The sequence below is a fragment of the Ruditapes philippinarum genome, unplaced genomic scaffold (genome assembly GCF_026571515.1).
Source record: "Ruditapes philippinarum isolate M1 unplaced genomic scaffold, ASM2657151v2 ctg6116_1_1_1_1, whole genome shotgun sequence".
Taxonomy (NCBI): domain Eukaryota; kingdom Metazoa; phylum Mollusca; class Bivalvia; order Venerida; family Veneridae; genus Ruditapes; species Ruditapes philippinarum.
In genome coordinates, this window is record NW_026857527.1 from 40,224 (window position 1) to 53,332 (window position 13,109).

Genomic DNA, 13,109 nt, shown 5'->3' on the forward strand with positions numbered 1-13,109 from the left:
TCTACTTATCATATATAGGTCGAAAATTCCTCTTACAGACTTGCAATTATGAGTAGAATTTAAGAGAACTAGGTACCGGACGAGTAGACAAATGTTACCTGTACATTGGATTTAAAAGTTACTGGTCCTGCAGGACAAGTGACTCTAAAAATAATTTTTGAAGTTTGATATCCATACATATTTCTCACCATTTCAGTTATTTAAAAAAAAAAACAAACTCATTTCTGTCCATGAGTGATATACAGTGAGTGATAAAATTCATATCTCACTGCTATATTTTATTCCTTCATGAATTAATTGATATCATCATAGTTTAACATTACAGGAATCCAATATATCCCATGTTAAATGAATTTCATTAACATTTTTACTAATATTTTCTAGTATTTTTCAGTATTTTTCTTTTTCAGTTACCTATCTAATGTATGTGATATGACAAATTGAAAATGCTGGTCATTTGTTCTTTTAATGTAAACTAAAAGCTATATAACAATATAAATATAATTCTAAATTCCCTTTTTTTTAAGCTTATTTGTTTATTATAAATTTATATGATTTGCTAATTAATATACCACCCTCAATTCGGACATTTTTCCATACCTTTGATAAATAGAAATTTATTTTAGACCATCTAAATTTTATGCTTAAATCTTAGAAAAATATTTCAATTTCTTATTAAATATTTTATAAACATAAACTTAACTTCCAAATGCAATAGAGTTACTTACATATCTACTACTTGGTACAAAACTATCACTGGTAAATTTTAACAAGTTCTCCATTCTTTTTTGTTCATTTAATTTACAATTTGTTACAGACTTTTGTTTTCAACATGTAGCTATAAATGTCTTATACAAACATGGTGTGAGAAAAGTATTTAGTTTATTTCTCTATCAGAGGAAGTTTATACTGAAATTCCAGCCATACAATATGTAAAATATGTCAGAATATAAGAATGAATTTATAAAGTTTGTTTATACGACCAACCCTAAACATGCTGAATTTCTAAACAAACTTATTCAGCTTTCATTAAATGAACTGTCCATTATCAATTTTAGGATATCAAGATGAAAGATTAAAGTTAACCAGTCAACAGTATAAAGCCTGGTTTGACTTCACGGTTGGGCAGTCTGGAACATTTCGTATAACCAGTTCATACATTGTTAACTCTTGACCCCCATAAAGCCAAACAATGGTTTTCCTACCTTGAAAAAGAATGATTCAGGCAAGATAAAAAACATGGAAATGCAAGAAAATTTAACTCTAGAGACCACGGAAATCTAAAAAAATTTGCTCTAGAAACCATGGAAATATAAGAAAATCTAACTCCCACCATTCTGTCAATGTTGGTAATCTTTGATTTAAATTTTACTTTTTTTATGATATCTTAGAACATATTTTTCACACACCTTGTCTATATACCTTCATTAAATCTATAACAAGTACCTGTTACTATAAATTACCATAGTTGTAGAAGAGATACACTGATTACTATATAACTATATGTAATAAATATTTAAAGGCACATTATGCCCCAGAAATGCATATATCTTTTTTTTAATTCTTTAGAAAAGTCAAACATGTGTTTAATAATGTTTTAATAATGATTTAATGACATCTTAGATGTTTAACAATTGAAGAAAGTAGCGCTTAATGTGCAGTAATGTGTTGTGAATGTAGCAAAATGTAAACAAAGTGGTATTTTGACTTCCATACAAAATACTAATTCACTGTAATTATACCAATCGCCAACAGAGTAAAAAAAAGCAGGATTTAGTTCAAGAATAATATGGCTAATAAGTATTTCTTTTTATAATTTTTGAGAAATAAAATGGATAGCATTTCTGAAGGATAATGGGCCTTTAACAATCTGACAAAAAATGTTAATTTAAGACAAAACAGGCATAAATAACAAGACAAATACAAAAAAGTTACATTAAAAAATATTGTCAATATATAAAAAATTGTGGGTTGGTCAAAATTTTGGTGACAAATTGAATAGGATGGGATGACTGGCAAAAAATATGGGGGTGCACAATAAATTTGCTTATGAATAAAACTTTGTCAAATATATAATTAGTAATGGACAAATATATAATAAATAATGAAAAGTGAAGAGAAATGCCAGATGTAATACTGGTTATTTATCCAGTGGCTTTAAGATAACAATTGTATGCATTTTTAAAAAGAAATGACTGCTACAAAAATACTTTTTTTATTAAGTATTCTGGAGACAAAAGTTTGCAAATATAAGAAATGTTTTCCAACATGTAAGAAATATATGCACGTCAGCATTGATGTATTCAATTTTTCTAAGTATAAGAATCTGTTACATTACTCCTGTAAAATTTCATAAAATCAGTTATGAAGGAAATTCATTAGAAGGAAAATGGAGGGTGTGAAAATTCTTATTTACAGTAGGATTCAGAAAAATTGTAAAATTACACATGCATAAATAACACCCAAAAATAATACTTGGGGACAAATATAAGGTTTGTAATCTAAATTTTAATATTGTAATAAGAATATTTTCAATAAGACGTATCTTTAAAACTTGTCAAAAATAGATGTGTTCAATGAAACAAGTGTGTTCGTAACATGGAAAAAAAGAAAAAAAGAATTCTCTTGTGCAAGAATTTTTCTATTACATATCAAAACTTGTATGAAGTAAATACCTATGTCCCACAGCCAGAATATTAATAACTATTGATTTAAATCGGGAGGTAATGGAAACGGTCCAGGGGTACTATTCTCAATGGGTGTTAAGTATTACAATTTATTTTTCAACTGAAGTATCAAGCACTGTGTGTGCCATATTAATATTCAAATAAGTTTTTAATGAATGATCATTATAAGTATTAAAGCTCACTAAATTAAAACTTCAACTGAAGAACTAAACAAGTTTAAACAGTTCAAAATTACCTTTTGATAAATTGCATACAACTCCCTGTATACAAGGAGTTCACTGGACTATCCATGCAACTGTCTTTTTTTTATATCAACTTTTACTATATATGCTGGACTCAGCAGAAGTGGGGTGTTTACTTTATAAGTATTTTAACCTAGGTGGGTGGGGAAAGGGGCAAAACAAACTATAAGAAACTTGTAAGTATGATAAGTTAGGTGGGTGGGGAATGGACAAATACAGTATTTCTGTTTTATATCAGAGTAAGTTCCAAACATGACACTGTGTTCTGTTACCTTGAAATAGATATTACTTAATTCTATTTATAACTCACTAACTTGATTGCATATATCAAATATTGTCATAATAGCATGATGATGAACAATTAGAAAAAAAATTGCCTTTATTTTTTATCATGAAATTGTTTAAAAAAAAAATTGTCATTTCTGAAAATTTGTTATTCTTACATTTGAATATACGTTGGTACACACTTGATGACAGTTTAGCAGTTATGTATTTAATCGCCACAGGGTCTTTCAAATGGAATATGAAAGATCCCGTCATAGACAATTGGATTATAGTAATTTATTCTAGGTATTAGTAGGAAAGGATTTAAGAAATAATTTTCTGGCAACTTTCCTTGAACAGATATACTGTAAGATCAATAATATGTATGAGATGACTGAGTGTAATAATAAAAACCTGAATCAGTGCCATAATATATGATATAAGAAAAACCACTTGTAACAGAGATGGGTATATGATAACAAATATGGTAATATACTGATCAAATACTTGATATACCAGGCTTTATAAATAGAACAAGTATGATTTGGCCGGAAGAAGGAGAAATGAGCCGCGTCACGACAAAACCAACATAGTGCGTTTGCGACCAGCATGGATTCAGACCAGCCTGCACATCCACGCATTCTGATCAGGATCCATGCTGTTCACTATCAGTTTCTCTACTTGTTATAGATTTTAGTAAGCGAACAGCATGGATCCTGATCAGACTGCGCGGATGCGCAGACTGGTCTGGATCCATGCTGGTCGCAAACGCACTATGTTGGTTTTGTTGTGACGTGGCTCAAATATGTAAATTAACTGACAATAAACGAACAATAAACTGACAATAAACAACACACAGTAACAACTATATACATCAATGATAAACATACAATATATATATCCCTTATTTACAAAACAATAACAATTATATAACAATTTAAGATACGAAAAAATTCAAATGACGAAGAAAAAATATGTACATCAAATTCTAGGCCGAAGTTAATTTCTAAATATAGAACAAATTTTAAATAAAATATGATTATTAAAGTCATTAGTGTCAAGGTGAACATTAATAAAGATATTTACATCTCTTTGTCAGTTCTATTTCTCAAAACAAATTATTATTTTACATAAATCTATAATTAATATATCACATAAACTGTATTGCATCATTAAGTCATACAAAGCCATATTACATTTTATTATTTTTTTTATATAAATTTCACTCACAATTTTAAAACCATATGTGATCATGTATAAAGAAAAAATATGAACAATAATAAATAAATAACAGAAACACTAACTTCAAGTATTATTATTACCTGTAACTAATTTCTGACCATTCTCAGGCTTTTAGTAAGTTTTACTTAATATTAACCATCAATACTATAAAATTATATAAGGCAATTAAAGTTATAAAATATTAGCTTCAAAAACAAAACAAAAATAAATAAAAAATATTGATTTTCGAAATTAGTCTTTGATTCAATTAAAGTATTTTCTTCTTGTACGTCTATAGCATAATCATGTTTGAATGTTGAAAAACAGAATTTTATTTACTCTTTTACTGAACAAAATAATTATATAAAGTTTATCTTTCATTTTGAACCCTTCACCTACTGAATTTCTCAAATGAACTTTTCACAAAGAATTGAAACTTCAGTACATGCCAGAGCAGAGGTACAGTGCGAATGACCGTAGAAAGGATTTCATGATCAATCACAACGAAAGTGACCTGCACTGTTCGGTAATCGGGTTTCTAGCAGGGTACTGGAAATAATAATTTCATACAAAACCAACCGTACACAAAAGTGTTACAATCACTGCTCAGTTATAATAAATAAAGCAAAATGAAATGTTGTAAATAAAATAAAGAGAAACATAAAAAGAAATGTAAAGGAACATAATTATGTTGACAGAATGTGAACACAACTTTATACATGTACTAGAATATAAAACATAAAAATCTTCAATGACACCTGAGAGGGTATTTAGTGATGAAAGCATAGCTCAGCTTGAATATAGAAAATCTCTATTTTTAGCTTGACTTTAGAAAATCTCTATCTTTAGCTTGAATATAGAAAATCTCTTTTTTTAGTTTGAATATAGAAAATCTCTATTTTTAGCTTGAATTTAGAAAATCTCTTTTTTCAGCTTGAATTTAGAAAATCTCTTCTTTTTTTTAAGCTTGAATATAGAAAATCTCTATTTTTAGCTTGAATATATAAAATCTCTATTTTTAGCTTGAATATAGAAAATCTGTATTTTTAGCTTGAATATAGAAAATCTCTATTTTTTAGTTTGAATATAGAAAATCTCTATTTTTAGCTTGAATTTAGAAAATCTCTTTTTTCAGCTTGAATTTAGAAAATCTCTTTTTTTTTAAGCTTGAATATAGAAAATCTCTATTTTTAGCATGAATATATAAAATCTCTATTTTTAGCTTGAATATAGAAAATCTGTATTTTTAGCTTGAATATAGAAAATCTCTATTTTTTGGCTAAGTTAAGCATGAGTTTTGATCGCTATGTGCACATTTTGAGTATAAAAAATCAACTTTTTTAGAATGTTTTATTTAATTTAAATACATATTTCAATCTTTCAAAACCCTCAAAATAAATTTAATCAGTATTGCAAAAGAAAAGCTCAAGGTTATTGACTGCTAGATTACCTACATTTGACCTGGTCCTTGATTCATAACCAGTTTCATTTACCATCCCCTTTTTTTGCTTTATACAGAATTTTGTGTAGGAAGCTGTAAGCTTATAGACCCTTTCATTAAATCTAATCCGGGAATCAACCAGTGCAGAGCAATCAGTGTAAAGTTTCTTGCTCAAGAAAACAACAGCTTGCCCCTGACAGGGTTTGAACTCAGACAGCTAGAGATCCATAGATTACTAGTCAAATGCCTTAACCACTCGGCCATGTTTAAAATTAACACTACAAATTTTGCTATAAATTTCAAATAATGGGCATACAAGTGTAACTACCAGTAAGTATTGTTTTGTTCAATGTCAACATTTCAATAAATATTTTCATGGTAAGGAAATGTTAACCTTTGCTAATATAAATAGTGTTCATATTATGTGGTTCAGATTAGAATGCTAATCCCGATGGTACGTTCCCATGGGCATGATGGGCAGGTGCCCGAGGGATGAATATTCTGATCAAAGCTGCAATCACATGTTAGATAATATTTCTTGCATGTTCTATCATAATAAAATTTGTTTACTTATATATGTTTATTTGTCATGGAAATTAGTGCCTGATCAATTTTCTTATAGTAGCGTATGAATTTACAACTTCATTCATAATGGCAAAATGACGTCAATCTAAGAAATCATTTCATACTTCAAATGCACTGAAAAGATGTCATTCAGAGCATGTGACACTATTTCCCACCACCCACCCCCAGAAGAAACGTCCAGCATGGGTAAAACTAACAGAATAACCAGTCTGATTTGCAAGAAAATGCAATCAATAAGCTCCTGTTCATTAATTACTATGTCGGTGTTGATTGTAAGTCCTCAATTCTTGTACAATTTATGCCATTCTAATAAAAGCACAAGAAAGATCAGCTATAACGTAGTATTGTAGTATGTATTGACATTTTTGTATTGTTTTATGATCTTGATATGTAAATATATAAATAAATAAATAATTTATAACAATTTTCCTATAAACTTGCTGCTTGTTTAAATAGAAAACAAAGAGCAAGAACACAACTTTACTTATCACTGAAGAAAAACATTACCAATTGTCTACATAAGTAACCTAGCATTAAGTAGAAGAGTACAAGTAGAAAATTGCCCTATACAATAGAAATTTAACAAATTGCCTAACTATATCAACAATTTAACATAACTAAAACATTAACTGCCTAACTCTAGCTTAATAAACAATGCCACTTCTATGAAACTATGTGCCAAGATATGCATTTATAATTATAGAAAAAATAATCTGAAAAATTCTAGAACTTTATACACCATAAATTTTGTATGAGGATAAATAAATGATGGATATACCTGGTTAAAGTTTGTTAAAGTTTCAAATAAAAAATTTGTGTTCAAACCAGTGTCTTCAGTTTTCAAACAAGGTTTTTGATATAATACACATCAGAGTCATGTACAGTCAAATGTACAGTCAGATATACAGCCTGAAGTACAGTCAAATGTACAGCCAGATGTACAGTTAAATGTACAGTCAAATGTACTACTCTACGATGATTATTTGTTTTTTTTCTTCAGCTAATTATCAGGTATTATATTAATATCTTACAGAGTTGTCCCCCTTCATTCATATTATGGAGTCTTAAATTTTATCTAACAGAGTTTTATCCCTTTGTTCATATGTGCAATCTTGACTTTTATCGAACATAGTTGTTTCCCTTTCTTCAATATATGCCAGTCTTAACTTTATATCTAACAGAGTTGTTTTCCTTTGTTCATATATGTAGCAGATAACTTTTATCTAACAGAGTTGTTTCCCTTTATTCCTGTTTGTCCTCTTTGTGGCAGATAATTTAGTCATCTTGATTACTTTCTTCCAGAGTTGCTTCCCTTTGTTCCTGTTTATCATCAATAATTTCCGTCTGCTCAATTGTGTCTAGCTGAGAGTCGTCTATGGCTGTGTTTACTGCTTCTACTTGGGACCTATCAATGTAATAAATGATAGTGTTAATATTATAATTTCAATGCAGAAAAAAGGTATAGATATTAGTTTCAAGTTAACATATAACAAGTTACTATCTATAATATATCATTCCATGCCTTTTATTTGTGATTGTGCACACATGCTATTTATATTTCTACTTTTATTACTGCAAGTATGTAACAATGTTTCTCACTGGGTAATCAACACAAATTCTCACTGTCAATTTTATAAAGAAATTTTACAATTTCTCTAATAAAAGTAAGTTTGATGTATGATAAATTAGTTGTAAAGATTCTTGACAGGTTATATGACCTTATATAAATGGTTGTTTGCAATATTACCCTTGCCAGTGTACCATAGACCAATATTACAGAGGGATAAAGAAGCTCAAAAAATAGAAATTTTTCCAATCCTGACCCACAATCCCTTGCAAGATATTCATTTGTCTTTGGAGTTGATCAATTTCACCATCTTGTTTTATTCATTCATTACTGACAAAAATTGACATCTCCCTAATTTTTATCGCTTTTGTTTACATGTTTGCAAATTCTTTCTTGTTCCTACTTTAGATAACAAAATTTTGATAAAATGGCTGTGTACATATCAGTAAGTTTATCTCATGTAGAGCATGGTCTCAGAAAATCTCACAAAAAATGTGAGCTTGAGGGATAATAAATTCCTCTCCATTTAAATATAGGTCTGACCATGTACATGCAAACAATTATTTATACAAGGCCATAAAAACCTGTCAATTTTTTTTATAAAAAATATCATATCTGGTTTATTTTGAATAAAAGTGTTACTCTGCAAGACTGTAGGTCAACATGTCATGTATATAAATCATAATCAAACATGCAAAGTCAGATTATATAATAATAATGCTTTATCAAAACTTAATAAAACTTCCTTGTGCAGTGTCAAAAAATAAATAAAAGAGGTTTTTCTATCTGCATGCTTACACTAATTAAAATAAAAGGAACATACGGTAGATGTATTTTAGCCCATATCATGCTAAATATCTTAAATGGACTTGTCCATCTTTAAACCTTGACTAAACCATTCATTATTTTTAGGGAAATTTATTTCAAAATAAGTACTTGTAGTGACTGAATAGTGCAGACCATGATCAGATGGCATGGTTTTACCAGCTGACCTTGGTCTGCACTGGTCACATGGGTATATTCAGTAGCCAGGAACAGGCCAAGATCTCGTACCATTGTCAATAATCCAGAAAAAATAAAGAATTAAGAGTTACACCGAGAGAGAATCAAGAATAAAGGATATATGGTATCTTTCTAACTACAATATTCTGAATAACAAAACAAGAAACACATCTATAAGAAAAGTTAGGTTTTATGTAGATTGTTATATTTTAGGTATGTAGTGATTAAGTCTGACCCAGAAATGATGGCCCGATATACATCCCTATATATATAGACCAAACATTTTAATACTAAATAGGACAAAATTCTCCTTTCATATTTTTTACCTTCTTTACATACTAATAATAGCTTGTTTGAGGAATACTAGCATTAGCAATAAGAATTCAGACATGAAGGTGGCTTTTAAGCAAATATTTATCTCCCTCGACTGCTTGCTGACCTGCACGTCCATGTACTTATAACAAACATATTGTATTGGTGCCTCAAGTTTATCATTTTATCATTGAAACCTCGAGGACTACTATAAAAACATTAAAAAAATCTTCAAAGCAGGAAAAGTTCATTCATACAAAATTTAGCTCTGATAATAGACAATTGGAAAAATGACCATGAAAATAGATATATTCTGGAAGTCATTATCTGAAATCAATGGCTTCTAAGCACAGGTAATAATACATGCATGTTGTTATAAAAGACACACACTGATTGTATTCTATATAAAAAAAATAAAATAAAAATGAAACACAAAAATCATTTATTGCACAATGCAATGACAACTTCACTACATCACAATTAGACCAGAACAATACTATAAACAAAATCATACTGTTCTAAAAAAAAATGCTTGTATGCTACAAATGTCTAAAAATATAAATGTACAGGTAAAGGAATTTTAGTTTTGTTCCTATAAAGTCAAAAAACTAGTATGGAGACCCATAGGAATTGTTTATTTGTTAATTTTTAAGGTTTTTACAACAATTTAACACAGTCGTGTTTCTAGTCATATATAAGCAGTTGGTACATCTAACCAGCTTTACTGGATAACTAACCAGTAATTACCATTTCCTCCACAAGTGATTTGACTACTAATCTAAATCAGCAGTGGCAGACAAAATGGCCATTAGATTAAATCACAATTAATAAATTATCAGTTCAAATTCTAAATTATGTACATAATTGCTTGAGTTAAGAAATTCAAAGTATTTGTTTTTGGCTCATCTGAATGAATTTAAACTTAGAATATCAGAAACATGTATTATGTGAAATTTGTTTATTTTCAGCTGCATTATAAATCAATGAACTAAGTATGTGTGACAAACTTTCAGATAATATTCATATAAACTTTAAGCATCAGATGAGAATACCTTTGTTCAGGTGAGCTATATACAACACATATATATATATATATCAAAAAATTGACAAAATAAGCACTAGCTACAACAACAACAACAAATAGAAAAGTAGTTGGATATAGGTAAAAATACCTGTAGATGGGATTTGAGTGTCTGCTGTAAGAATAATGCATGAAAATTATATCTCATGTTAACTTTGAACCCTAACCCATTCTAAATATCATAAATGGACTTGTCCATCTTTTGTACTGGACAAGACCATTCATCACTTTAAAGGGAAGTTTCAAAAGATAAAATAAATATCAACTAGTGTACTGAGTATGATGAGACAGAGCTGATCTTGGTCTATACTGGTCACATGATAAGGTTCTATACGTAACAATAGACTTACAGTTCATAGCATCTTTCATTAGTCAACTAGCTTAATTTTTATCAATAATAGATCATTAATTTTGGAAGTTTCTGAATTATTTGTTTTGTTTAAAGTTACATTAACAATGTAAATGTCATAATTGCCAACTGCCTTGTAATATTGTCAGGCTGGATTTTCTTTTGCATGAAAAAAGCACAGACACTCTGGGTGTGGAGCTTTAAATGCCTTAATATCCCATATAATATTTAGATGTAACAATATGAAACTTTTCAAAAACATCATATACCGTAAAATTCCTATTAAACGCCCCCGGGGGCTAAACATTTTCCAAAAGGGGGGCTATTATTAAAATACATTTTTCCTAAATCAAAAAATCACTGTAAATACATTTAGTGTTAGCAAGTGTTGGTAATAACATTAAAAAGTATAAAGGTTTTATAGTTCATATTATACATATTTGTGTTTACTATAAAATAAAATGGATTCTGAATGATTTGAATAATATTATGTATTTAATTATGAGTTCAGCACTGATGAGTAGATTATTTTCATTATCAAAAGACCTGGGGAGGGGGGCCTTTATTAGGGGAGGGGCGTTTATTACTGTACTGGGATTGACAAATATACATTTTATTTGGATTTTTAGTGTTTTAAGAGCTCTACATCCCAAGTGTATGTGAAAAAAGAGATCAAGCATTTTGCTATAGACCAATGCCCCGTACAGTGTGGACTGTCCAGTAGTGACAACTCAGCATAGAAGGACATTTCCAAAGTGAACCGGCAGTCAGTATTAGATGCTGACATTCTAGCTGTTACTGGTAGATGGAGATTACAGGTGCCCACCCATCCCTGCATTATATCAGGAACAAGATAGTACCTTTGTTGAACCACTCTTTGCATTTATAAGTATGAACCCTTGGTGCATATAATATGAATATCATTATAGAAAATATTCAGTAGAGGTGAGCCATTAATTACAGTTCGCTAACAAAAATACTCCAAGAGACATGAAAAAACTGAGGGAAATTTACAAGAATTAATGGATTTATAGCCCTAAAGTCAATAATTTAGATCAAAACACTATAATACAAACTATAGTACATTGTACCGGACCTGAATAAAAGGCACACATATCTATTTTATATCTCCATTCAATATAAAATGTTTTAATCAAAACTTTACAAGACTAACATAAAAATTTATCATAAAATATTTTACACATTTAGGAAAAATTCAAGTTAGTATCATTTATACGCAATAAACTACATTTATATAGCAACTCTTCAAAGTTGATCTTATAATACACATAAAAATATTGATATATTTGTGAGTATTTGTATTTTATTCATTTGGACATATATTTCAGATACATATACATATAAACCATTAATTTGTGTAATATACGTAGACTCCTTCTATTTTATAACTTCATGAATATGCATTTAACCTTTATCTGTTGGGGTCAAATTGTAATATTTAGACTAAAATGTTAAGAAATTGCATATTTTGAAGCATTTTACACATTACAATCGCTACAAAGTTACAAATAGCTGTATATAAATCCCCAAAGCTCACAACCATATGGCTTATAGATTTACAATAAGTACATACAGAATATAATTTAAATGAAGTTCCTTAAATTAATAATAATAAGTGCATAATAATGCATGTACCTTATTTCTTGCTCCATTTGGTTACATAATTTTATGCATTATTAAATATAACAGCCAAGAGCTGATTTTTCAATTGTAAGGTCAACAAATGAAAAAGTATGACTTGTAATAAACAGAGTTCAATTTTTTCTATAAACAAGGGATTTATTTTCATCTTGTGGTTTGAAAATTATCATATTTCACTTGTGGGTTACCACCACTCATGAAATATTTATTCTCAATCCACTCAATGACAATAAATCCCTATAACAACAATGAATATCCTCTATTTATGCTAATGTCAACCAACAAATAAAGCTGTATAAAATATACACTTTGGTTCAACTTTCTACCTTGGTTCCATTTTATACCAACAGGAATTATTGCATATAAATCATATTTTTTACTATCTCATCTATCTTGTATGCTGTCTGTTTAAACAGACAAGACAGGAGATTCAATATCAACATAATTTCATTAAATAAAACAACTCATCTTTCTAGTGGCACATTTTCACACACACACAAGCACTTTGCACAAACTAGGACAAAATAAGAAAGATCCGATGACTTTGATGAAAGTCCACACATCCTATGATTCTATGATGAAAGTTACTTTAGTATTTAAAAATTCTGTCAACTATAATCTAATATTTGGACTTTAATAATAACTTTGCTAACAGGTTTTTTTTACACAGAAAGTAAACATTGACTATCATAAAAT

The 13,109-nt window shown here is 29.1% G+C and overlaps 1 protein-coding gene across 1 annotated transcript in view; it reads right to left on the reverse strand.

The window, feature by feature from the left end:
* Window positions 1-5,205: 5,205 nt before the first annotated feature.
* Window positions 5,206-13,109, reverse strand: part of LOC132750084 (calmodulin-binding transcription activator 2-like) — a 75,284-nt gene continuing 67,380 nt past the window's right edge. The window contains exons 21-22 of the mRNA XM_060740022.1: window positions 10,494-10,517; window positions 5,206-7,845 (exon numbers count right to left, since the gene is read on the reverse strand). Of these exons, the coding sequence (XP_060596005.1) occupies window positions 7,716-7,845; window positions 10,494-10,517 (154 nt within the window). The 3' untranslated portion in view covers window positions 5,206-7,715. The remainder of the gene's footprint in view (window positions 7,846-10,493; window positions 10,518-13,109) is intronic.